Source organism: Podarcis liolepis, assembly GCF_965112155.1.
Source record: "Podarcis liolepis genome assembly, chromosome: 7".
NCBI lineage: Eukaryota > Metazoa > Chordata > Lepidosauria > Squamata > Lacertidae > Podarcis > Podarcis liolepis.
The window spans coordinates 12,792,712-12,818,165 of record NC_139561.1 but is presented as its reverse complement, the minus strand read 5'-3'; the positions used below and the strand labels follow the sequence as shown (position 1 = coordinate 12,818,165).

The following is a 25,454-nucleotide window of genomic DNA, read 5'->3' as shown; positions in this document are numbered from 1 at the left end:
CTGTCAGCTTGTCAAGGCTTCACCAGTGAAATCCGTGCCTATTTATTAAAGACAGAGATGAGTCCTACCACAAGACAGCGACTAGAGTTGGCCACCCTGCTTGGCGTGGAAGAGGAGAGCAAGCCCAAACAGGTAACTCGGTGGCCTATTTCTTGGGGTAAGCTTGCTAACTCAGTGGAGTAAGCACCTTGGAGGTGTCACACACCCACAGATGCTAAGCTGAACCTGTCTAACCACTTTATAGGGTGCAGTGGGAAAGGTGTGCAGAAGTGCTTGAGGGGATGCAAGCAAGAATACAAAAGTGCTCCAGCATCAGCAGTGCGCTACTGGATCAAAGGCCTGTGTGGACCAATATCCTAGACATGGGTGCAGCAGCACTCGCCAAGGTGTGTCTAGGCTCCCTTGTGCCCTTGGCAAGGAGCTGTATTGATGCTCTCCTGCCAACCCCTATCTGGCTTATGCTCCACCAGCAACAGATATTCACCCTGCCTCCGATACCGGAGGTAAGATGGCCACATCCTCCTCTATGGTTTGTTCAAGCCCTGATCTGGCCACAGTGATCCATTCGATGGTCACCTCCAGGCTTGATTATCGTAACTCGCTCTACGCAGGGCTGCCCTTGAAGCTGACCCAGAAACTCCAGCGGGTGCAGAATGCCGCAGTGAGGCTCCTTACGGGGTCCTTGCCATGGGATCACATTCATCCAGTGCTTTACCAACTGCGCTGGCTCCTGGTGGAGTACAGGGTCAGGTTTAAGGGGCTGGTTTTGACCTTTAAAGCCCTATGCAGCCTAAGACCCACACACCTACGGGACCACCTCTCCTGGTATGCCCCGCGGAGGACCTTAAGGTCCACAAATGACATCATTTTGGAGGTCCCAGGGCGCAAGGTGGTTAGATTGGTCTCAACTAGGGCCAGGGCCTTTTCAGTACTGGCCCCAACTTTGTGGAACGCTCTGTCACAAGAGACTAGGGCCCTCCGGGATTTGACATCTTTCTGTAGGGCCTGCAAGACAGAGCTGTTCTGCCTGGCCTTTGGTTTGAACTCAGTCTGACCCTTATGTTTCCCTCCCCTTTTGGTTTTGATATATGGGCTACTTTTAAAACGAGGCTGCATTTTAACCTGTATTTTAAATTGGTTTTTCCCCCCTATTATGTTTTTACTGTAATTTTACTGGTGTTAGCTGCCCTGAGCCTGGCTCTGGCTGGGGTATAAATAAAATTTATTATTATTAAAGACATCCAATTCAGCACTCACTAAATCCTGCAGCAGTGTGTTCCACAGCTTAATTATGTGCTTTGTGAAGAAGTCCTTCTTCTTGTTTGTCCCAATTTTTCTCCAACGTTCAGCTTAATTGGATGAGCCCCCCCCCAAGCTATGTTCCATGTGTTTTTTTAGTGAGAAAGGGAGGAAAAAATCCCAACAACCATTATGATAAAACTTTGTTTTTATTTTTAAAAATGTTTTTACATGTTTTTCTTCGGATTGTTTATCCCCAAGTATTAAAAAAAAACCAAAAGTGGGCTGCCAGTGGCAGTAACAAAAAACATAGCTTGATCAGAAAAACAGCAACAAAATTCCCAATGCTCCCACAATGCTGAAGCTGTCGGTGGCAAGAACAACCCAGCCCAAACAACTAAGTTGATAGCCCAGAAGGGTGCATTGAGGACTCCTGAGAGGCCCAGACCACTGGAAAAAAGCCTGAGCTCAAGGAGAGACAAGTTCTACTCAAGAATGGACACACTGAAATTACTGGGCCCAAGTTAGGTGCGTTCATTCATCTCAGTGGGCCTACTTCAAGTAGGGCTAACGTTGGATCCAGCACCTTTCCTCTGTTCAGCATCTGTCACACAGGGTTTCTGTTCTTATGCAAGAACTACCATATTTTTTGCTCTATAAGACTCACTTTTCCCCTCCTAAAAAGTAAGGGGAAATGTATGTGCGTCTTATGGAGCGAATGCAGGCTGCGCAGCTATCCCAGAAGCCAGAAAAGCAAGAGGGATTGCTGCTTTCACCGTGCAGCGATCCCTCTTGCTGTTCTGGCTTCTGAGATTCAGATTTTTTTTTCTTGTTTTCCTCCTCCAAAAACTAGGTGCGTCTTGTGGTCTGGTGCGTCTTATAGAGCGAAAAATACGGTAAACATTAGGGAGAACTTTCTCACAGTAGTAGTTGTTCCAACAGCGACTCCTTTGGAAGGTGACAGAAATTCCTTCATTGGAGGTTTTTAAACAGAGGTTGGATGGACACCTGTCAGGGAAGCTTCAGCTTTCCAGCTCTACATTTCTTTGATTTTGTATCCAGAAAGGCACTGGACATTTTCTCCATCTTGGCCCATACACTAGAGCAGAGCTTTCCAAACTTTTCATGTTGGGGACACACTTTTTAGACACGCATCATTTCACGACACAGTAATTCAGTTTTACTAGCAAACCGGAGGTTAAACGTGCCCCTTTCCAGCCCCGGGAGGAGCATTTGGACAACACACCTACACAATGCAGCCAACACACTTAAGGTGTCGCGACACACAGTTTGGAAAGCTGTGCTCCAGAAGTATCCCTGTGGCATGCCAACTTTCAGATGAGGTCAGATCATTATTTAAATAAAGATGTTTGCCAACACTATTTTGTAGGAAAGCTACCCAAACTCATCCAAAACTTCTCTTACAAATTTGCAGGCGCCGTTGCTTGTTAATGGGGGCAACTGTATTTCTAAAAGAGGTACCCTATATAGACTAAAGCAGCCTACTCTACCTTGGTGCCCTCCAGATGTTTTGAACTGCAACAACACTCATCTGCCTCAGAATTCAGAATTCTTACATATGGCTGAAGCAGATTTCCTGTGAAAAAGAGGCAAATCCCTTTGTGGAGTAAGCTTCCCCAATTTCTCACGGTTAAGGCCAACCCAGCCCTGAGGGGCTCAAGTTTTCCCAAAATATGAGGTTTTTTTAAATAAAAAAAGTAAAATATAATCAGCTCCAGATTCCCACCAGCTCTGCCCCAACACTGACATGAGCCAAAGGGCAGAGTTTGGAGCCCCAAATAGCCACCTGGGAGACCTTGGGGTTTGTGCCAGCTAAGAGATGGACAAAACATTTCAGGCCTGAGAGTCACCATCAGAAATGTGCTCAGTGGCAGAACACCTGGTTTACACACCGAAGGCTGCAGCTTTAATTCCTGAAGGCATCCCCAATGAGGCCTGTGTCTGAAACCCTGGGCAGCTGCTGCCAGTCAGTGTAGGGCAGGCCTCCAAATGCCTACCCCAGGACCATCTCTTGTATTAAAGCAGGCAGCCCTTAATGGCAAAGGGGAAGTAATTAAAGCTGGGAGAAAACACCCTTTAAGTCAGGCTTTGGGGCTGAAGCAAGTTGTAGCCAAAAACATCTCACAGCAGGTTCTTGCAGGAGGAAAAAATGGTAGTTGCAACTGAAGCCCATAAGAGCAGCCCTGAAGCTGGATCACCCCAAAGGGAGCCCAGCATTGTCCAGCACCTGTTCTCTCAGTGGCCAACCAGATGTCCCAACAGGAAGTGAAGACAACCTCACTCTCCCCACTGTCCACCCCCCCTCCAGCAACTGGTATTCGAAAGCATTGGTGCCTCCTGACAGCACAGGCACAACATAGCCTTCATGGCTAGCATCTTCCCTGAATTTGCCCACTCCCCCTTTTAAGGCAGCCCAGGCTGGTGGCCATCACTACACCTTGCAGCAGTGAATTCCACACTTCCACTATGCGCTGTGTGAATAAATACCTGCTTTTGTCTGCCCTCTCACCATTCAACAGATGACCCTGTGGGGTTCTACTGTTCTGAGATAGAACTACCAACACCACACATTTTGGGTTGCCCTTTTTTCAGCTTCACAATATCCCATCAGAGCCAATGAAAACAGAACTGTGCCCAGCATTCCATAGAATCACAACTTTGGCAGTTTTGTTTTCAATCTCTTTCCAAATAATCCCTAGCGTGGAATTCTCTCCCCCCCCCCCACCTGCCACCCTGGACTAGGTTTCCACTCTAAAAGCCTTCTTTGTAAGGATTTCCCTCTTTACAGGAGGAAGAGATGAAGAGGAGGAAAAGATGTTCCTGGGTATGACAAAAGAATCCCCCAATGCCATTACAAAGACGGAACAGAAATATTATGCAGACTTCCAGCCCAATTCTTGCTTTCAGGTCCCAGCTCACACCTACAATTGGAGCTTTAATTAGGTTTAAGCCCTAATGATGAGACCTCGGGTTGTGTCAAGAACCACGGGACAAAGCAACACAGCTGCCCTGCCCTTTGAAAAATATAAAAGCCAATTGTCATTCCTATCAGTTCTAGTGACACTCCACACACACAGGTTCCTGTTGAGGCAGGGAGCAGAACAGAAGGAAAGCAAGACAGCTTTTGTATTAACTAGCAAAGTTAGATGGATTTGTAGTGGGGCCATGTTTTGCTTTGGGTCTGCTCTCTGCCATAAAGGGGATCTGTAATGACTGAATGATACAGTGGTGCCCCGCAAGACGAATGCCTCGCATGACGGAAAACTCGCTAGACGAAAGAGTTTTCCGTTTTGGAGGTACTTCGCAAAACGAATCTCCTATGGGCTTGCTTCGCAAGACGAAAATGTCTTGAGAGTTCCTGCGGGTTTTTTTTCCTTTCCCCCCCTTTTTCTAAGGCGCTAAGCCGCTTATCAGCTGATCCGATAAGCCGCTAAAAGCTGCTAATAGCGCTAATAGCACTAATCCGCTAATCCGTCAATGGGCTTGCTTCGCAAGACGAAAAAACCGCTAGACAAAGAATCACAGAACAGATTTTTTTCGTCTTGCGAGGCACCACTGTATAAGGAATAGAATAGTGGGGTGGGTGGATTGGAGTATTGTTGAAAAGAGGGTGTCTGTTCTTTTCCTTCTCTCTCCTAGTGCCGTCTCAATATTGCTTTGCACCCAGGACAGTCCAGCCTGATTAAGTCTGACACATCTCACCCATCTTTTCAGCGGTGGACTCGGACATTTTCATGATTCTCCAGGAACGTTTTCTTCCCTGTCTCCACCATTTAATTTCTTTGCAAAATATTCTCTTAGCTGTGTGGTTCACCCAGTGCAAAAAAGCACTCCAAGTGCTCGTTGCTTTTCAAACCCCAATGTAGCCGTGCACCATTTTGGTCCACTGGGAACTAGATAATCGCCATTACAATGTAAACAGAGTACTGGACAGTGCAGTAAGATAGTTACGGAATGAAACACCCAAGCTGCAGAGTACCCAGAATGACAGAGAATTCGCTAGTTTAAACCTGAGTCTCTTTTCATACGCAACAAAGACAGTTTCAGGATTTTGCAGGGCCTGCAAATATAAAGCTGAGCCCCCTGGCTTGGGTCCAGGGGACCAAGGTCTCCGTGTATGGCATTCCCATGGCAAACACGATACCTGATGTACCTAAAAGCCATTTCAAGAGGGGATGCCTGCTGGAGAAAAAGGCTTCTGGGTTCCTCACCTCGGAATGGGAGTGGTTTATACATACACACCCATTGGGGCCCAAATGTCATCATCTCCCACTGTGCTAACTTCGGGACGCCTTCAGAAATGGTTGACAATCCAACAGCACCACAATCTAGCCCTCCCCCTTGAAGCCAAACACACACCAGGAGAGGCCCAAACAAAAAATAAATAAATTTAAAAATAGGGGGAAGGGAGAGTGTTTCAAAATGGACAGCTCTGCTGCCAAGATTTGGGTTCAGCCCCAGTTATTCCTGCTCAGTGTTTTTTTTCTGGGGGGACACAGGGCTACAACCCCCCTAAACATTTTGTGAATCTTTGTACTTTTGTCCATTTACTGCATTTCTTTTTCCCAGATCTGAACTATAAAATGGTGATTTTCTTGAGTCAAAATGAGAGTACCCCTAAACATTTTTTTAGGGGGGGGGGAAGCACTGTTCCTGCTTCTAAGTTGCCAGCCTGACTGCTCATCAGCAAGGCAAGATACGGCAGCAGGAACCCAACCCAACAGTCAAGCTTGCAGGGGTGGCCCCTACCATTCTACTGGCTGCGACAGATTTAGGGGCTCTCCCTAACCAGCCTAAGAGCATGCAAATGGAGTATTCTCTCAGGGACCTTTCTGATCACTGCACCCGATCCATGCAGAGCGTGGTTGGTGTCATTCTTGGGAGAAATGGAGACACTTCTGCCAGGGTCTTGGCAAACTCATGAGCTCACCTCCTCAGCTTCTGGAGCTGGAGCTGGCCCTGGCTTGCCCACCCCTCCTTGCAAAGCTGCATAAAACACCCCATTGTGACACTCTGCTGCTTGCTAAGCACCCAAGGTTCTGCAGCCCCTGTGAGCATCAACCCCATGGAGGCAAAGGATAGCCCAGAGAGCAGAGATCCTCCTGCCACGCCTGTTTCTGAGAGATTTGATGAAGAAGAGGGACTATGTTCTACAGCTTTCTCACCTCTTAAGTTTGGCCTCTTCTTTTAAAAACAGGTTATTTAAATAAAGACTTTATTCCATTATACATTGCCTTAATCATCATCATAATCATCATAAAAAGCTACTGTGCTGATACATTACCAATGCTTTGCTCCTTTTAAAATGCCTAAATTCAACAAGGGAAAACAAGACAGAAGATACTTTGGCTGAAAATAAATGGTATTCTCTCTTTTCTCCTTTTTCTTTTAAGAAAAAAAGTGTGGCTCAATCATCGAAGCAGAATATTCTATGTAGTCAAGATACAGACTCTTTTGGGGGGGGGGGAGTATAGACCAGCAAGCCAGACCGTCTTCCTGCCATGGTTACGTAGGAACGACTATATTCTTGGCTAGCAAAATGAGGAGGGCAAGGTCTGCGTTTCCGCCGGCATGCTCCAAAGCCTCACCAGCTTCCTGGGGTGTAAAGCCGGCCCCCACAATCTGATCAATGTCTGCAGCAGGGAAAACAGAGGGCCAGGGGGGCACGAGATCTGGGAAACCCAGAGGCAGCAAGGGGCCAGTTGGCTCACCGAGTGGCCCCAAAGCACCTGCATTTAAGGTGTCTGGTGGTCCAGTTTCTTCCGGGAAAGAACTCTGAGAGCTCAGAGATGCATCTTGACCCATGCTGAGACGCCGGCCCTGCTCCAAAGTTTCACCACCCAGAACTAAATGAGGAGGCTGGCTTTCAGAACATTCACAGTGCGGAAGCTGAGCAGAAGCTGCCGATGGGCTCAGGGAGAGGGAAGTGCTCAAAGTAGAAGATCCTTGGATGACCAGAGCCTCCCGTTCGGACGTCACAGCCAACCTGTGGGCTTCCTGGTGGTCAATGGACACTTGTATCCCTGCACTTTCAGGGATGGGGAGTTCCACATCCTGGCTCTCAAGGTGTGCACATCCGTGTTCCTCTTTAAAGATCTTCCCACCTGCCGTTTGCTCTTCAGGGGCAGACGCGGACGGGCTGGTGTCTTCATGCCAAGGAACGCTTAACTCCCCTTTGCAACTGACAGCAAGAAGTTGGTGAAGCTCCTTTAAGGCAGAGGAGAGGGAGACGTGCGGGTCTTCCGCCTGATCGGTCAGTTGGCCACTGGGAGGGGTGGTGGGTGTATCCGATTCAAAAAATGCATTTCCTGGCTGCATCAAATCAGTGGCTGGAGTGGAGTCAACTCGCTTGGCCCATTCCACCTCCATCATGGCACATCCTGAGCTCACAGCAGCCAGCCCAAGGGAGCTCTGTGGATCTGAAGGGTCCTGGGTGGCTCCCACTGCAGGGTGCTCGGGCGGCAGACTCTCTGAGCTCCTTCCCTCCCCTGCAGAAAACCCCACCTCCCCTTCCATGGGGACGTTGTCAGGGCTCTGCTCTCCATCAGCAGGGGATGGGGAAACAGCCATCTCGCAGAGAGGCTCCTGGTAATCTGGTACCTTCTGCACATCCAGAGGCTGCTCATTTCCAAGGGTTTCACGTGCCTGGAGGTCTAATTGAAGCTTATGTGTTTGTTTCCCTTCCTGCTGCTCTGAAGGGAAGGGTCCGTCCAGATCCTTTGGCCACCCACAAATGCCCAGCAAGTGGCTTCCTCCCTCTCCTTCAACAGCAGGCGCCAGACCAAGGGGCTTGTCTTCAGCACTGGGCTTCTGCAGGCTGCCATGAGCAACTGGCTCTCGGTCCTGTGAATGAGGACGGGACCCCGTTCCAGTTTTTTCAGCCAGGGAAGCATCGGAATTGGCAGGCGCAGTATGATTTGGTGGAGACAGAAGCGGCTCTTTGCCTTCCAAATTGGTTGGGCATTCAAGAAGAGAGTCCATGGACTTGGCCGCCTTGGGGCTAAGAGTCTCATTCTGGCTGCCCTCGTGGGCGAAAACAGAAGGCGCAGAGACTGAACGGTCAAGCAAGTGGCTTGCCAGGTCGCCGGCCTTCGGACCCATCTCTGGAAAACGGACTGGACGTTTCGTCCCATCAGAAGTTGGTAGCGATGGCATTTCTAGTGAGGTAGTTTCTTTGTCACTATTCTCTGTATAAAGGGCAGAGGAGAAAAGGGGGGAGGAAGGAGAGAGAAATGGAATGAGATTCTCCCTTTGATACATTCCACGAGCGTATATAAAACCTTCAGGAGGTACAGCCCATTAGCTTGTGTCACCAGGAATTGCTTTGGGGTATGCACTCAGGGTGCTGTTAAGAAATGCCTGGAGGCTGGATCAGGCCCATCTAATCCTCACAGTGCTCAACCAGATGCCCCAATGGGAAGCCCAAAAGCAGGACCTGAGGGCAAGAACACTCTCTTTTTACATGTGATTTCCAGCCACTAATATTCATATCTGAACTGCCTCCGACTGTGAAAGTAGAAAGGAACCACCAAGGTTAGTAACCACTAGGCAAGGCTCCTGTTTTTCCACCCGCACCCCAAGTATAGTAACACTGGGGGAAGAGAGGCAGGAACAGCCTTTGCCCTTGCCTCGCAGGGGGTTGGACTAGATGACCATTCTGGCCCCTTCCCCACACTACAATTCTGAGATTCCACTGAGTTGGTTTGGGACAAAGGGCCACTTGGCTTCTGTCAGAGCTGCCTCCATCAAGCAGCCACCTCAACCCACCTGTCATTATTATTATTATTATGCAGCATGAAACCAACAGCTGGCACCCAAAGAAGCACCAGATCTCTTCGTCCTCTGCCCACTTCTTGCCCTTTTGGCAGGAAGCTGCCCATACTGCTTTGGCAGAGACACAGCATATAAATAAGGCTGACAATCAAGAGTGGCCACAAAGCTACAGGTTTCACTGTTTTCCACCCATGCTCCAACAAGATGCAATTAGTGAAACCAACATTCTTGCGAACGTTTTAAGAGTAGGCTATAAATATCCAAAACTGGGTATTTTCCCTCTTTCCCAGGGTGAAAAAAGGAGAGAGGGTTCAGTGGTAAAGTAGCCTGGCCATGTTTTAAAATATATTTTATTTCAAGCAGCTCAAAATCGTCTTGAAAGACAGGTGGTATTAGAAGCAGCCCTCCCGCCAGGCTGATTTGCTCAGCACTAGGCAACCTGTTAGCAAGATTCGGTTTGAGCTCGGGGGTCATCTAAGCTCCTGAAGGTACAGATCTGGATATGAGCCTCTTGCTCGCTGGTTAAGTCATTCTTGTGAGATAATCAATCCCACAGCAAAAGGCGTTAAAAGTTTTGCTAGCTAAAATAAAAAGAAATGACACTGCTTTTTTGACCTGAGTTATTTGGCAAACAGTCTTAAACAAGCAGCCGGTTCTGAGGTCCGCTTTGCACCTACTCACCTGAGAAACTCCCCGGAGACCAAACGAAACAAAACTCCTGCACTCCCCCCCACTTATCGGTTCTGGGGTGAACATCCGAAAAAGAGGCCGAGTCTGGCCAGTGGTGAGTTAATCCCTCAGAGAGTGGTGTTGAGTGTTCAGCTCCAGGCACCACCAAAAACTACTGCGCTCAAGTTGTCGGAATCGAGCGCATCCACACAAATATGCCCCCTCTGCAGTTCTCTTCTCTCTGCAGCAGACGCTGGGAAGATCCAAGAGCCTGCTCCAAGCCGACCAGGGAGGATGCCAGAGTAGAAAGGAGCTCCTTTAAAGTCCCCACCCCTGCAACCCCCCTCAAGGAGATGGAAGAGCTCGGTGGAATACCTGGTCTGTGGCCCACTCCAGCGGCAGCAAACCCCACACAACATGCATCAAGGCTTCTGGCGTTCTGTTTGGATTAGGAGACAAACACACCAAACTCGGGTTAGCACACACGCACATGCACCACGACTCGGGAGGTGGCTTGCAGCCCTCGCGTGGGTCCTCATGTCACAGTCTGCTTTCCTGTCCCCCTCCCTTTCCTGCCTGCAACTTAGCAGCTCCTCGCGGCTGGGACTTCTTTCCAGGAACGATGCTCGGCTATCTTAGCCTCACAATGCACACTGAATAGCTTTTTAGAACGGGTCAAGAAGCATCCGCTTGCTCTCCAGTTGAGGTCTGGTGTGGATGGGCGCTGGTGGGGCTCCTGTCTTCTATTCTCAACTAGTATGGATTTTTGGCACTGCATGCTTCTGGGCTACTTTCTGAGCCTGAGTTCTGGGTTCCTCTCTGCCTCCCTGACATCCAGATCGCGATGCTCTGCGAGGAAGGGACTCTCTGGCTGCCTGAAGATCTCCTCTGCGCTACCTCTTCAGAATCTCTTCCTGGCTCTAGTTGACTCAATGGGCTTGCTAACCCTGCGCAGGCACCGCCCCAGCTGGTCCCTAGGGATGGGGGCCACGTCTCCATCATCTGCCGCAAACCAACGAAACCAAGGTGGGCTCAAGAACTAGACAGGGAGGAGGCCTCCAGCATTGCCTCTGTGGGGTGGGGGGATATTTTAAAAGTAATTCAGGATGGCCAGACTTGCAGGGGGTGGGGAGGTGCTGCAGGACAGCAGCAACACTGGATGGGGAACATGGAGGAACAGTTTTCAAATGTGTAACTCAAGAATGGCATGCAAGCTTTCCTTTGCTAAAGATTTTCAAGGCAGAAAAGTGACAGTGGGCATCACAAGGAGTGACTCCACGTCTTCCCAGGGTTAACAAGTGCTGTTTTTATTTCATAATTTCTATACAGCTTGATTGTCAAACGAAAACCTCAAAGCGGTTTACAAAAAATAAAACAGTAACGGTATCACACTAAGAAAAATTAACAAAAATAAAGAGTTTGAGAGAGCTAAGATAACACACTAACAGATTGATTTCTTACAAATGCAGAAATGGTATCTGTAGTAACGCCAGTTCAGCCGAGCGAAGTTGTCAAGTGGGAATATATGGGGTAAGGCAATCTTGTTGTTGGCACCTGTCTGTCTCAAGAGACAATGCAGTGCGCCTCTGGGAGTGTTAGCAGCACCAAAGAGACCTCCCTGGGACGCAAGCCTAGACAGTGTGTCTGGGGGTCCTGAGCTCCCCAGATGACAAGACCCCGCTGCTCTTGGCCTCGCTGATGGTGGTCCAAAGCAAAGCAGAGGAATACGTTTGGTATCAACTTGGCTTGCAGGAGTTGCTGGAAGGAGGCTGACAAGGCACCATCCAACTGCCTTAGGGACTCCACTCCGGATTTCTGTTTACTCCTTACCATTTCCTTCTCCCAAAAATATCCAGTGGAGGTTTTGGATGCAAGGTTTCCTTCTCCTAGTTGGCCTACCTTCCCAGGTAGACAAGCCCCACCTGCCCTGTCTCAGTAGGTTCCCATATAAATATGGGTTTTATTATTGTTGTTGTTGTTACTACTACTACTTTGCGCCCCCTCGGCTTGGTACTCTGTGCAGTGCAACTGCTTGCACTGCCCTAAATTCCCTCCAGATGTTCTTGGGATGCCTAGTCCCTGCTTGCAGGGCCAGTGGTGGAGGATGATCTGCATCAGCCTGCCTGCTGCTGAAGCCTTCTTTCTCTGCCCCTTTGCCACAAGCCCTTGGGCCCCACTGAAGCCTCAGCCCAGGCTCCCGGGCATGTTCCAGGGTTTATGTGGCACGTGAGCAAAAGCCTATCAGGTGATCTCGTAGGTAAACAAGCATTAGCTTCTGGAAAGAGCATCTAAGCTGTGTTTCACTGCTATGGGCGAGAACATGGTCAAAGGCTTTCCACATCACCCCACATGGCAACCAGTCAGGCCTGGTTCAGCTTTACAAGACTGAATGTGTTGTGGAGTAGTGGTGAATGTTAGAACCCACCACTACTCCAAGCCCCTAGCTCCTAAACGAAGGGGCATCCTCTTTTTCCTGAAACACCAAAAATTCTGGTGCATTTCAGGTAAAGAATTATAATGCCACAAAATCACAGCAGCCACTAGTAAGGAGCAGAGGGGTCTGCCCACTCAAATGCCCGGGCAGAAGCACTGGGGGATGGGGAGAAATAGCCTGGCAGAGAGAAGGGGGAGGAAGACAAAGCTGCTGCTTCATCAAGACAGGCATGACGGCTGCCTGCACCACCCCCTGCCCTCCTAAACACTCCTGTCTCTCCTCGAGGTGGGCAAGGGGTCTCCGAACAAAACTCGAGACTGAGCTAGATGTGTTGGAACGGGAGGCTTTTAATGTCAGGACTGGAGTACAAAGCAATTCCCCTGGCTCGCTGTTTTATCCAAGATGTAAGGCCTGGGTGAGGGGAGTGCCAGGCGTTAGAAGATGACGCACTGGGAGGTCCTGTGGTGGGCAGACGCTCCCGAAGACAGGCGACGCTCCCTCCGCAGTCTCCTCTCCTCCTGTCTTCTGACTCGGATGTCTCGGGCAACTGCAACTGCAACTAACGCATCCAGAGGTGGTGGTGGGGAGGTGGGTGAAAGCGTCAGTCGAGGTCCTCGCATTTTACCGGGCCAAGATATTTGGTCCTAGCTTTACTTCAATATGGGGCGCAGGTGGCGCTGTGGGTTAAACCACAGAGCCTAGGGCTTGCCGATCAGAAGGTCAGCGGTTCGAATCCCCGCGACGGGATGAACTCCCGTTGCTCGGTCCCTGCTCCTGCCAACCTAGCAGTTCGAAAGCACGTCAAAGTGCAAGTAGATAAATAGGTACCGCTCTGGTGGGAAGGTAAATGGTGTTTCCGTGCACTGCTCTGGTTCACCAGAAGCGGCTTAGTCATGCTGACCACATGACCCGGAAGCTGTACACCAGCTCCCTCGGCCAGTAAAGCGAGATGAGCGCCGCAACTCCAGAGTCGGCCACGACTGGACCTAATGGTCAGGAGTTCCTTTACCTTTATCTTACTTCAATATACTTAGCTTTGGAAGAGGGGCTGGGCCAGAATGACCCCTTGGGTCCCTTCCAACTCTCCAGTTCTATCCTATGATTCTATATGTGCTGTTCTGCTGCTATGGAGGACACCTAGGCTTGTAAGGAGGGGACAATCCTGCTTTGGGACCAAGGTGGAAGCAGGGCCCGCAGAGAGTAGGAAGGGGCCTCTGGCGCCTTCCGAGTCTTATTGGTTGAGTAGCCAACAAAGCTCAGTGACCAGGAAGGCAGCCTTGGGCCGGGGTTTATCATTCACTGGGGAGCCTTGGGAAAGCCAGTGTCTTGCAGCCGAGCCTACGTCACAGGGTTGCTGTAAGGCTAAACCACCACCGCGCTCCTTGGCAAGTGGGTTACAAAGGGAACTGCGATTCCTTTTATAAAATTTCTAAGCAAACGGGGTTCTGCAACTTTCAACTGATTTAACTGGTTAGGTTAATAAGGGTTTAATGGATTAACAAATTAAAAAGTCACAGGCACCATCTCTAGGAGGCGAAAGGAAGACTTGGCATGCTCTTAAACCAGCTTGGCGCTCTCCAAGCGCTGCAGACTACAACTCCTCTCGGTCTCTGCCTTTGCAGTGGCTTGCACAAAAACAGCCAGCAAAGGGGAAGCAAGGGAGGCTTCTGTCGACAGAAACACAGAGGAAGCCGCCTTATGCGGAGCCAGAACCTTGGGCCCATCTAGCTCAGCACTGACCTACACTGGCTGGCAGCAGCTCTCCAGGACGGCAAGCAGGGAGGGGCTCTCCCAGCCCTACACCTAGAGATTCCAGGGACCGGGCCTGGGGCCCTTTGGCATGCCAAGCAGGTGTCTTGCCACTCCACCTTGCGTATCCTTGCAGTACCTGCTTCGTCGACGGACTTCTGTATGGCTTCTGCCAGCTCCTGGTCTGCGATCTCCTCGGGCCGCACGTCCTCTCGCCCCGCCCCGTAGGCCAATCTCGCGCACTCGGGGAGCTCCCCCTCCGGCAGGAAGGTCGTCTGGGAGCCGGTAGTGCCAATCACCAGCACGTTCTTCTTGAGGTCTATGGAACACTGGTGGTGGGTGGGAAGGAGCAGAGATCCTGGTTAGGGGACACCAGGGGAGCTTCATTGCTCTTCAACTGCAGGCAATGCCCTAATGCCAAACAGCTTCAAAAGCACCCAGGGAAAAACAGGGTAGATGGCCAATGCCCTACAAATGAATGTGACAGGTAAAGCATTCAAATGCCCTGAATCCATTCAGTTACCTTCCCTCAGTATAATATAGAGTCCATGGTTTTTAACCGTCTTGTTTAACCATTATGTCAATGGCACAGGTATACCTTCCTCACAGTCACATACCTGTGGCTTAGTTATTTGGCTTTATTTTATATTTCTTTTTGTTGGGACAGTGAACAAAAATAATTTTATTTTTCTTATAATAAATTCCTATTGAATTTTCAAAAAATATTAACATAATGAATTTGTCTTCCCACCCCATTTTCCATGGTGTTTTAATTTCTACCCCCTCAGCTGCCCACTACCTTCCATTTCTTATGCCAACACATCAATACTGTATTCTCAAATTCCTTCTGTGGCTCGTAATTCAAATCCTGCACGCGAGGTCATCAAACTATAATATCTCCTTAAGCAGTCCTAAAAGGGCCTCCATACTTCCATAAAACTATCACTGTTAGATTCTCTTATTCTGGCTGTTAACTTTGCCAATTCTGCGTAGTCCATCACCGTACTTCTCCATTCTTCTTTGGTGGGAACTTCTTCCTTCCAAGCGGTCCTCAATTGTATATGGACTATGTATACTGCTATCAAATCCTGATAGCAGTTAATTTGCAGGGTTTCTGTATGACGCTTAAAAAAACCCTATTGAACACACGGTGGTACCTCGGGTTAAGAACTTAATCCGTTCCAGAGGTCCGTTCTTAACCTGAAATGGTTCTTAACCTGAGGCGTGCTTTCGCTAATGGGGCCTCCCGCTGCCGCACAATTTCCCTTCTTATCCTGGCGCAAAGTTCTTAACCTGGAGCAACCACTTCCTGCTTAGTGGAGTTTGTAACCCGAAGTGTCTGTAACCCAAAGCGTCTGTAACCTGAGGTACCATTATATTTCTTTTTAAAAAAAGTTAGAAGCTGCTGGGCAAAGACCACACAGAGAGACACCCACACATACACATTTCAGAGGATGCGGCCCCCTTTGCCAGCCTCACCTGGTGCCTCTTCAGCATGTCCAGTCCCAGGAGCATATCCATGGGCTGCTCCTCCAGGATGGAGAACGAACAAGGCAGGAAATCTCCTTCAATCTGGACCTGAGCTAAAGCAGGTTGGCCATGGGGAGGAGAGAAGAGAGACTGGTATATTAACCAAGCCAATCCAATTCAAATAACTTCATGGTTCTAGCCGTTGGCCATGACAAGTCGTATTAACGTAAGCAGCTGCCCGAAGCAGGATCAGGCTAGAATTCCCACCCAAGTCCAGCGCCCTGTTCTCCCAGTGGCCACCCACAAGCAGGATTTGAGCACAAGAACAACTCTTCCCTAATTGTGATTCCCAGCCACTGGCACTCATAAACATTCAGAGCAACATTTCATAAATATCACTGCAGACATATCTGAGATCATGGTATTTCCAACAAGTGGCTCCTGTCTGTGTTTGTTAAATGTTGTGAGGATCCTATGCAGTTTTAAAATGTGATTTTGGTGGGATGGGGGTTATTGGGTTGTTGTTTTTATTTTGATTATGCATTTTGCAGTTTTATATTTTGATTTTATTCTGTGAACCGCCCTGAGACCTCCGGGTATAGGGTGGTATATAAATTCAATAAATAACAATAATAAAATAAATTTCCTGCCTCTGACAAGAGGGAACACAGAGCCTCTACCCTCCTCTGTGAATCTAGCTCATGCTCTCTGCAAGTTGGTGGTCATCACTGCCTCCTGTGGGATAAGAGTTCCACTCTGTGCTGCCTGCAGCAGCCTCGACTCTGGCTCTGGAAGCAGGGAGCTCCCCACCCTCCCTGCCCCGCCAGCCAGCTGCAAGGAATCTGCCGCCCTTACCCAGGTGGACCCTGCCAATGATCTTCTGGGTCCCCACGCCTTTGGCAATGCCTGCCCACCTCCGGTCCACCAGCCGCATGATGTTGCACCTCTCTGCGCACGCTTGGCTCATGATGGTCATCTGTGCCCCTGCCAGAAATACAGCAGCCGGTGTTAAAAGGCACACCCAGCCTCTTCCCAGGGAGCAAAGGGGGCAGCTGCCCCATACTCTCCCCATTATGGGGGCAATGCTTGGGAAAACATTTGCCTCTGGGGGCAAGGCTCTCTCACAAGCACAGCAGAAATTTAGCATTAAGTGCACAGGATCAAGGCAAGGGGTTGTAACCAACAGAGGTTTAACTCAAGAGTAGACCCAGCACTGGAAGCAGCCCAGTGCCTTGTTGGGAGACAAAAGCAAGTTTGGCATAGTGGTTAGCACGTGGGACTAGGATCCGGGAAGCCAAGGTTCAATCCTCGCTCAGTGGGTGACCTTGGGCCAGTCACTGTCTCTTGGCGTAACTCACCTGAGTCCACAAAGGCTTTCACAGGGTGGCCGTTGACTTTGCAGTTGATGTAGAGCATCACTACCTGGCCAAAGCTCTCCGGGGCCTCCTCCATGGCGATCGTCATGTTCTCCTCGATGTTCTGCTGCCTGGATCCAACATCAAAACATGGCTGAAGGGCAAGCATTAACCACCAGCACCATGGATTGGGCTGACTGCCACGTGCTCCATGCCAGAAGCAGGGGCAGAGCAACCCCCCTGGGCCAGAGGGTGAAGCTGACAACAGGGCTGACCCACAGCAACACAACAGGCCTGGCCTCGTGCAGGGCTCCCAAGATACTTCACAGGTTAGCTCTCTGTGTGCATGCATGTGTAGAGATGCCGCCTGCGACTCTTTCCCACCTGCTCTGTACAGAGTCAGACCTTTGGCTCCATCTAGCTCACTACTGTCTGCACTGACAGGCAGCAGCTCTCCAGGGTTGCAGGCAGGGAGTCTCTTCCCAGACCTATCTGGAAATGCCATTAGAAGCTGAACCTGGGACCTTCAATTTGCAAGACAGACACTCTGCCATTGAGCTACAGCTCTTCCTCACAAACCCAACTGATGTGGGTTTGAGGATACCTGTTGCCCCCCACCCCCTTAGAGGTCAGGGAGCCACGGGAGTTCAGAGAAGGCTCAGCCAGGAGGCGACAAATCTGTACTACGTTTGCTCCAGGTTTGAAACCGACAAGCCACTTGCACACCCCAGGAGTGGCTCCCAGACCTTTGCCTACCTAATGTCCTCTTCGATCTTGGCCTGAGCCTCAAGATCAAAAGGGTCGGCGGAGAACAGACGGATCCTCTCCTGCTCCCGGCGGGCTCGATCTTGCTGCTGCTCTACAAGCACCCGGGTGAACTTCTCTAGAGTAAGGAAACACATTTACAATAGCGACTAAATAATTTATTATTTATACCCCTCCCATCTGTCTGAATTTCCCCAGCCACTCTGGGCGGCTCCCAGTCGAGTGTTAAAAACAGTACAGCATTAAATATTAAAAACTTCCCTGAACTGCCTTCAGATGTCTTTTAAAGATAGGGTAGCTGCTTATTTCCTTCACATCTGAAGGGAGGGTGTTCCACAGGGTGGGCGCCACTACTGAGAAGGCCCTCTATCTGGTTCCCTGTAACCTCACTTCTTGCAATGAGGGAACCGCCAGAAGGCCCTCGGCGCTGGATCTCAGAAAGAATGATGTTAATTGACTAAGTAAATTTTATGTGAACATAGTTTTGGAAAACTGCTACAGTGATTTATATGGAAACTCAGCCAGAGGGATTTGAGGAAGTCACTTAACAATGTTAACAAAAGTGGAATTATTATAGCCATGATAAATGTTTGCTTGTTTATTGTTGTTTTTTTCTCTGTTTGTTTGTTATAAACTTGGAAAACTAATAAAAAAAATGGGGGGGAATACAATAGCAACTGGTAGCCACAGCTAGCGTTCCTGTGGCATGCCTTGACAGCTCACGAAGCGCTCCATGTGTACCACCCAGCTCCAGTTTCTTTCCAAACACTCCTCACTTCCCTCCTCTCCCCAAATCCTCGTCAGTCTGGGATAGTGCAAAAGCCAGGAAGTCAAACCATGCACCCACCCACCCATCTGAGCGCAGCCGTGAGGCTAAAGCACCCATTCTTCTGCCCGTCCTGCAGCCTTTCAGCAAGTCACCCTAAAGAATCCAGGGGGTTTCTTCTCCAGCACAAATGCCCCACGCCGGGGGAGATACTCACCCAGGTCCCCACTGAGCAGAGCCTCTGCTAGGGGTGGGTTGCGCTCCTTCAGCAGGGAAAGCTCGTGGGGATTGGCCAGCAACATGTCTCTCAACAGCGCCGGGTTGTCCAAGCCCTGCGGTGGGGAGGGGAACTCGGGAGGAGATGGGCCAGGCTGCGAGGAGGGCTGCTGCGCTGGGGGTGCCAGTGAGGGCAGCTGGGGAGGCTGGCCTGAAGTCCCAGGAACCGTGATGCTGCTGAAGTCTATCCTGGGCAAACCTAGGCAGAGGGGAATTGACAGAACAGTTAATACTAGCCCTGGTGATTTATACCGTATGGGGGAGGGCCCAATACTCTCTGATACACACATACACCATAGCTGTCAACTTTTCCCTTTTCTTGCGAGGAATCCTATTCGGAATAAGGGAAATTCCCTTTTTAAAAAAAGGAAAACTTTCGACAGCTATGCGCGCGCACACACACACACAGCCATGCCAAGTATCCAGCCTCCACAATGTAGTTCAGCAGGTTGACAAAACAATAGAATCACAGAATTGTAACGCTAGAAGGGACCTCCAATGGTCATCTAGTCCAACCCCCAGAAATGCAGAAACCACAGTGAAATAATCCTGGACAGGATAGCCATCCAACCTGTGCCTAAATTCCTGCTATGTAGGAGAGTCCACACCCTTCTGAGAGTGTTTGGTCCACTGTCAAACAGCTCTCCCTGCCAGAATGTTTTCCCCGATGTTTAGCCACTCTCCTTTCTCGTAACTTGAACCCAACGGTTCAGGTCCTGCCCTCTGGAGCAGCAGAAAACAAACTTGCTCCATCTTCCATGTGACAGCTCTTTAGATTTATGAAGATCCAGTCAAAAGAAACAGCAGTGGTAGCTCAGGGATCACAGCAGCCTCTGCCACGAGGAATCTCCTGCTTTTTCCTCCTGGGCAAGCGATGGCCGGCTCCAGGAAAGAGGAAGCTCGCAAGTGCCCTTACGGTCTCAGTAATGTGCAGAGCATGACAAGGAAGCAATGCTCAAGAGTGGAGCAGTAGGAACAGCGGTGGGCAGAAGGCAGTTTCCCAAAGCAGGACAAGAGGAAGAGGCTGGCTCAGCCCACAGTTTCATCGAGTTATAGAATGCAGGAATCTCACCCTGGGTGGGCTCGAACCACCAACCTTCTGGTTAACAGTAAGACACACTGGCTCAGAAACCTTTTAATGAAACCGTTATTTAAGACAGCGAAGTTAAACGCTCAGAGAATCAACAGACTCCTAGGCTCAATGTGACCTGAGTCCTGTGGACAGCCCAGACCACGGAGAAGTCTGCCAGGGACAGGGTGGGGTGAAGAGGGAGCCTTCCTCACCGGGAAATGGGGCTGTGGGCCGCACCCCCGCATTCTCCACTTGCTGCAGGATCACCACGTCGCCGTCTTTCAAGCCGTAAGAAGCCAGCGACCGGTGGTTGTCAGTCAGGGGCTGCTCTGCGTAAACAATCTGGGAGACAAGGGAAGGGTGGTTAATAAACAACTCACCACATCTGACTAGGAGAAAAGGACTGCCAAGAAAGCTCAGGCACGAGAGAGAATAAATGTCCACACTCCACTGCTGCCCGGACACACACAGGATGGAAGATCCGCAGAGGGAACTGTGAGGACCAGGCCTTAAGCAGGAGAGACTCAGCTTGCCTCACTTTTGCTAGCCAACAGGGTGCCAGAAGAATGAGGACTGGGGGCTTGTGCTGTGCTTTGGACTGATTCAGAACATGTAACGCAATGTTTCCCCCTGTGGAATACCCTCCAATCAGATGTCAAGGAGATAAAGAACTACACAACTTTTAGAAGACACCCGAAGGCAGTTCTGTATCAGGAAGTTTTTAATGTTTGACGTTTTATTATATTTTTATATGTGTTGGAAGCTTCAACCCAGCTGGATGGACGATATTTTTAAAAATTAAATTATTATTATAAGAAACCTGGCATTTGTGGGGGGAACTCCTTCCACATTTCCCTGCGCAATCACACTCAAAACCACAGATAATGCTATCCTTATCTTGCTTTGCTTCATGAAACCTGCACTGGAAGTCAATGGCCTGAGAGATAACACTCAAGCACAGGACTGCTGGCTATCAGGTGAGCGCCTTATGACAGCTTTGCATCTAAACACTTTCAAGGCAGACAAGAGGTGGCAAGAAAATGCCATGTCAGCGAAAGAGCAGGCTTGATGGAGGAGGGAGAGAGGGCTTTGCTGAATTCCCCACACAAAGCCTCAGGCAGGTAAGCATCACTTTCGCTTTCCAACTTACAGTCTTGACATCCCATGGCACAGTCCTGGGCAAAGGCAGCCCAGGAGCGAAAGAGCCACACTTGACTCAAACAGTTCACAAAAGAAGCCAAGTCAGCGGCTCTTCTCTGAACTGATCCAGGTTATGAAACACACGCTATTTACACCAGCCAGCCTGGCGCGGAGCAAGGGAGTTCTTTGGCCTCCAGGAAGTCGCTTCTCCTCCCAGTCCCAAGACACCATTAGGAGTTGGCAAAAGTCGTGCACACCTCTACTATGGGATGCGTCATTCACAGTGCAAGATGGGAATTCAAAAGCAGCTCCTCCAGAGCCGCCCACAAGCCTGAGCAATCTTGCCCAACTGGCACAAAGGATTGTGGGTGAGCCAGTTCTATCAGAGGCAGGAGCCACCTCCGTCAAGGGAGGGGCGCCAGGAAACGCAGCAAAGGCAAGTGCAAGGGGTTCCAGTACCAGGAGACACCTGGCCAGCTCTCTGGGAGGTGGGCATGGACTGGGCTGGATCCCTCAATGTTTCACTGGGGGAACATCTCCCCCCCCCCCCGCAACCCACCAGCCCTGTTCTCCTCCAGCTTGCTTCTATCACCAGTCCATAATGTGCAATATGAGAAGGAGGCAGGGAGAGAGATTGAGGAGGCAGGACAGAAGGGGCGTAAAAGGAGGCCCAGTGAGTCAAGGGGGGCTCCCTACTCTGAGACAAGGATCCGGGGGCCCATCTGGGAGCTCCACGGTGTTTACTGCTCCATGATGTTTACTGCCTGCATGAAGGGAGCAGTTTAGCTATGGAGGCGGGAGAGAATTCACAGCTTCCCACTATCTTAAAATAGACGGTCATGATACTCTGGCGCAAGAGTCCGGGGAAGGACCTCACGTTGCCAACCCAAGATGAGCCGGACACTCACTCCTCTGTTCCAGGCGGTTGCCTCATCCTGCAAAGCCCTGTTGATTGCAAGAGACTTCCAAGCTATGAGGTCCCCATTCTGACTCCCTACCTTCCCATGGGACAAGGTTGATTCCAACTAAGCTCTGCTCCAAACAAGACACACTGGCATTGGTTGGTCTTCATTCTTTTCAGGTGTGCAGGGCCTGATGCACTCCTGAGAAACATGAACCACACCACGGAGACTCCTCTGGGTGGTTACAGGGGCCAGGTCAGCATAACTACCTTCCAAGCTGAATTATTATTTATTTAAATTTACTACTCGCCCTTCACCCTAAGATCCCGGGGCAATTATTTAAAACACAACATTAAAAACTGTTTTAAACAACTTACAACCACAAGAACAGGGTCAAAGCCCAGGGTAAAGAGGTGCCAGGGGAAACACAGGCAAGCCTAAAAACCTAGCCTCTCTACCTTAGTGGCAAAGCCCCTGTTTGGCATACAGAAGGTCCAGGCTCACTTTCCACCAGGATCTCTAGGTAGGGCTGCGAAAGACCAAGGCATGAGAGCAGCTGCTAGTCTGTGTCAGCCACACTGGGGCAAACCGGTTGACTTGGCCCAAAGCAGCTTAAGCTGCTTTCATTTTTACAGACCCACAGCTGGAGAAAGTGGGCCCCACCCCAACCCCTGATGCAAGATGCTCCTAGGAGAGATTGGCAGGGGCTTTCCTCTCCCACTCTGCTTTTAACAAGCTGCACACTGTGGCACGCAGAGACCGCCGACACCGCCTCCTTTATCAGTCTCTCGTGAAAAGCCAGGCAGAGTTTTATCACATATCTTGAGGAGCCACCAACAGGGCCAGCTGCAATACAAACTGCAGCACAGCACCCAACAAACCCCCCACCAAGGATGCCTCCTACACAACCAGAGCACCAGTTGTTGCTGGGCTACCACCCCATCAATGGCCACACTGGGAACTGGGAGTCTGACAATACCTGGAGAGCCACCAGTGCCACTTGCTTTTACTGCCCCACGCTACCTCCCAATGCTATTTTTCCTTCTTTTAACGCAGGGACTGAGAAACTGCAGCCCCCTGGATGCTGCTGGCCTTCAGCTCCCTGGTCATGCAGGATCACTGATGGGAGTCCAGCAATGTCTAGAGCAGTGGTGGCCAAACTTGGCCCTCCAGCTGTTTTTGGACTACAACTCCCACCCTCTCTAGCTAATAGGGCTAGTGTCCAGGGATGATGGGAATTGTAACATTGGAGTTTGGCCACCACTGCTCTAGAAAGTTCCAGGTTGCGAAAGGGTGCTTTGATCCACCTGGAAGACACCCATCCAATGTTAGCTAGGCATACTTGAGAAGAGGCCACACTGAAGCCAATAATGGGCTTATGAAGCAACCCCACCCCATTAGATGCAAATGAGTACAGGTGGCTAACACTGAACAGATACTGTCCATTTGGTTGTATAGCCAATGTGGGTCCTACTCAGCAGAGGCCCACTAACAATAATTGGACAATAATTTATTCATTTAAAAAAGTCTGAGAAGGGCTAAGATTGTATTTGGACTGTGCTTCACACTGAAATTTGTTGATTTCTTTGGCAACGCTAACCCTACATTGAGTGGACACACTTTTAATTAATGGACATGGCTAAGTTTGCTCCACTCCCTTCAATGGGTCTACTCTTGGTAGAACTTACATGGATATGACCCACGGGGTTGGGCATCCTGAAGCTTTTCGGAGGGGGATAACCCCCCCCACCACTGCTTTACTAATCCTACTATCTTTATCATATTCACATACCACTTTTTTGCCAAAGGTGCCCAAAGCAAATTACAGTTTAAAAGGCAAATGCCACAACATGTAAAGAGGCGATTTGCATGTGACTTACACACAGGATAATTATTAAAAAATAAATAAAACATGACTAAAACCTTAAGAAAGCAGATATATGAGTGGGGGGGGAGGGAGGGAGAAATACACACACTGCTGGGTCAAGACCCCATTGACCCAGCTGGGGAAAGCCGGACCCATGCATCCAAACGGTGAGCCCTACTTAAGAGGAGACCCTTCCATAGGCCTGCAGAGCTGGAAGGGGCTAGGGACTGCTAGGGTCATCTAGTCGCACCCCCGCCCCGCCCTTGCAATGCAGGAACCACAGCTAAACCTGAAGCTGATTAAAAAGCAAGGGAGGCCGGATTAAGCCGCCCTCGTTTTAAAAGAGGGTCTACTCGGAGTAAGAGGGGGAGGCGCGCGAGAGCACACACAGAGAGACACACGTGCCCCTTTGGCCTCGCCTTATTTCCCCCCCCTCCCCCCTCAGTTCTATTCATGTCCCAGCCCCGGGCACGCGCACCCCTCCCCCTCCCGGGCGCGCGCGCTGACCTGGCTCTCGGCGGCGGGGATGCCGGACTCGAGCTCGCAGAGGGCGCGGAAGTTCTGGAGCTCGAAGTCGGCGTCCACCTGGAGCGAGAAGGTGAGCTCGGAGCGGTCGCGCCGCAGGCAGAAGACCGTCAGGAGCATCGCTCGGCCGTGGGGTTGCCGGGTAGGAAGCGAACGCGCGAAGCACGGCAGAGCGGATCCGGAGCCCGCCTGGCTGAGCCCCAGCTCGCCCGCCTGCCTCGCCTCAGAGACGCCGCAAAGCGACGCCGCGTTTACGTCGCAAAAGGACGGGCAGGTGGGCGGGGACAGAGCTGCGCCAGCGCGGCGTCGCCCCGCCCCCGGGGCGGAGCCCTTAGAGGTAGGGGCGGGAGGAGGCGGCCACGACGTCCGGCTCCGTCGCCGGGTGCAGGGCAGGACCAGAGGAGGGCGAAGGTGGTGTCGTTGGTAGAGTTGCGGCGTCTCTGCTGTTATTTTATTTTTCCAGGTCGCGATTACAATTTTAGTGGAGGCTGTGGATTAAATTTAATGATTACTTAGTTATATATGTTAAGTTAAATTAACTGAAAACAGCTTGCAGATACTTAATTGGCTCAGGATTTTATTTATGTTAAGTGTCGAATTAATATGTTTAATTTCATAATGTGAAGATCTAAGGATGTTAATGTTTAAGGTAAAATTTTTAAGAACTGTGATTTGGAAAACCGTTAAAAGGACATGCAATGAAATTCAACCAAGGGGAAGCAAGGAAGTCACTTAACAATGTAAACAAGTGTAATTTTCAATAAGGCTATGATTTATGTTTGTTTGTCTTATGTGTGTGTTTGTTTGTTTGTTTGTTTATAATGTTGTGAAAACCAATAAAAAAAATTTGGGGAGAAAAACCAATTTTAATGGAGGCTGAGTGGCAGGAAGGTAAAGGATCCCTGCACGGTTAATAATAATAATAATAATAATAATAATAATAATAATAATAATTTATTATTTATACTCTGCCCATCTGGCTGGGTTTCCCCAGCCACTCTGGGCAGCTTCCAACAGAATATTAAAATACAATAACCTATTAAACATTAAAAGCTTCCCTAAACAGGGCTGCCTTCAGATGTCTTCTAAAAGTCTGGTAGTTGTTTTTCTCTGACATCTGGTGGGCGTTCCACGGGGCGGGTGCCACTACCAAGAAGGCCCTCTGCCTGGTTCCCTGTAACTTGGCTTATCACAGCGAGGGAACCGCCAGAAGGCCCTCGGCACTGGACCTCAATGTCCAGGCAGAACGATGGAGGTGGAGACGCTCCTTCAGGTATACTGGGCTGAGGCCATTTAGGGCTTTAAAGGTCAGCACCACCACTTTGAATTGTGCTCGGAAACGTACTGGGAGCCAGGTTAAGTCCAGTCAAAGGCAACTACAGGGTTGCGGCGCTCATCTCGCTTTCAGTCCGAGGGAGCCGGTGTTTGTCC

The 25,454-nt window shown here is 50.0% G+C and overlaps 1 protein-coding gene across 5 annotated transcripts; it reads right to left on the bottom strand.

The window, feature by feature from the left end:
• Positions 1-1,429: 1,429 nt before the first annotated feature.
• DDI2 (DNA damage inducible 1 homolog 2) lies at positions 1,430-24,273 on the bottom strand. 5 transcript variants are annotated; one of them, XM_083514635.1, is made up of 12 exons: positions 24,006-24,273; positions 19,802-19,931; positions 18,459-18,716; positions 17,467-17,593; positions 16,714-16,841; positions 16,211-16,339; positions 15,365-15,468; positions 14,025-14,214; positions 10,078-10,141; positions 4,814-8,447; positions 2,135-4,473; positions 1,430-1,876 (listed from the first exon to the last, which is right to left on the bottom strand). In XM_083514635.1, the coding sequence occupies exons 1-9, from the start codon at positions 24,141-24,143 to the stop codon at positions 10,125-10,127; spliced, it is 1,221 nt and encodes a 406-aa protein (XP_083370761.1). In that variant the 5' UTR covers positions 24,144-24,273; the 3' UTR covers positions 1,430-1,876; positions 2,135-4,473; positions 4,814-8,447; positions 10,078-10,124. The 5 variants fall into 5 exon arrangements, with proteins under 5 accessions (XP_083370761.1, XP_083370757.1, XP_083370758.1 ...); XM_083514631.1 differs by lacking the exon at positions 10,078-10,141 and having other exon boundaries at positions 24,006-24,270; XM_083514632.1 differs by lacking the exons at positions 1,430-1,876; positions 2,135-4,473; positions 4,814-8,447; positions 10,078-10,141 and adding an exon at positions 12,466-12,695.
• Between the last annotated feature and the right edge of the window lie 1,181 nt (positions 24,274-25,454).

What these genes read in the sequence shown, in the direction of transcription:
- DDI2 (XM_083514631.1), bottom strand. Translation starts at nt 24,143, where the DNA reads ATGCTCCTGACGGTCTTCTGCCTGCGGCGCGACCGCTCCGAGCTCACC. An exon ending in TCCCCGCCGCCGAGAGCCAG is followed by an intron (nt 19,932 to 24,005) that starts GTCAGCGCGCGC and finishes CTTGTCTCCCAG; the next exon opens with ATTGTTTACGCAGAGCAGCC. An exon ending in AAGATCGAAGAGGACATTAG is followed by an intron (nt 16,842 to 17,466) that starts GTAGGCAAAGGT and finishes TGTTGGATCCAG; the next exon opens with GCAGCAGAACATCGAGGAGA.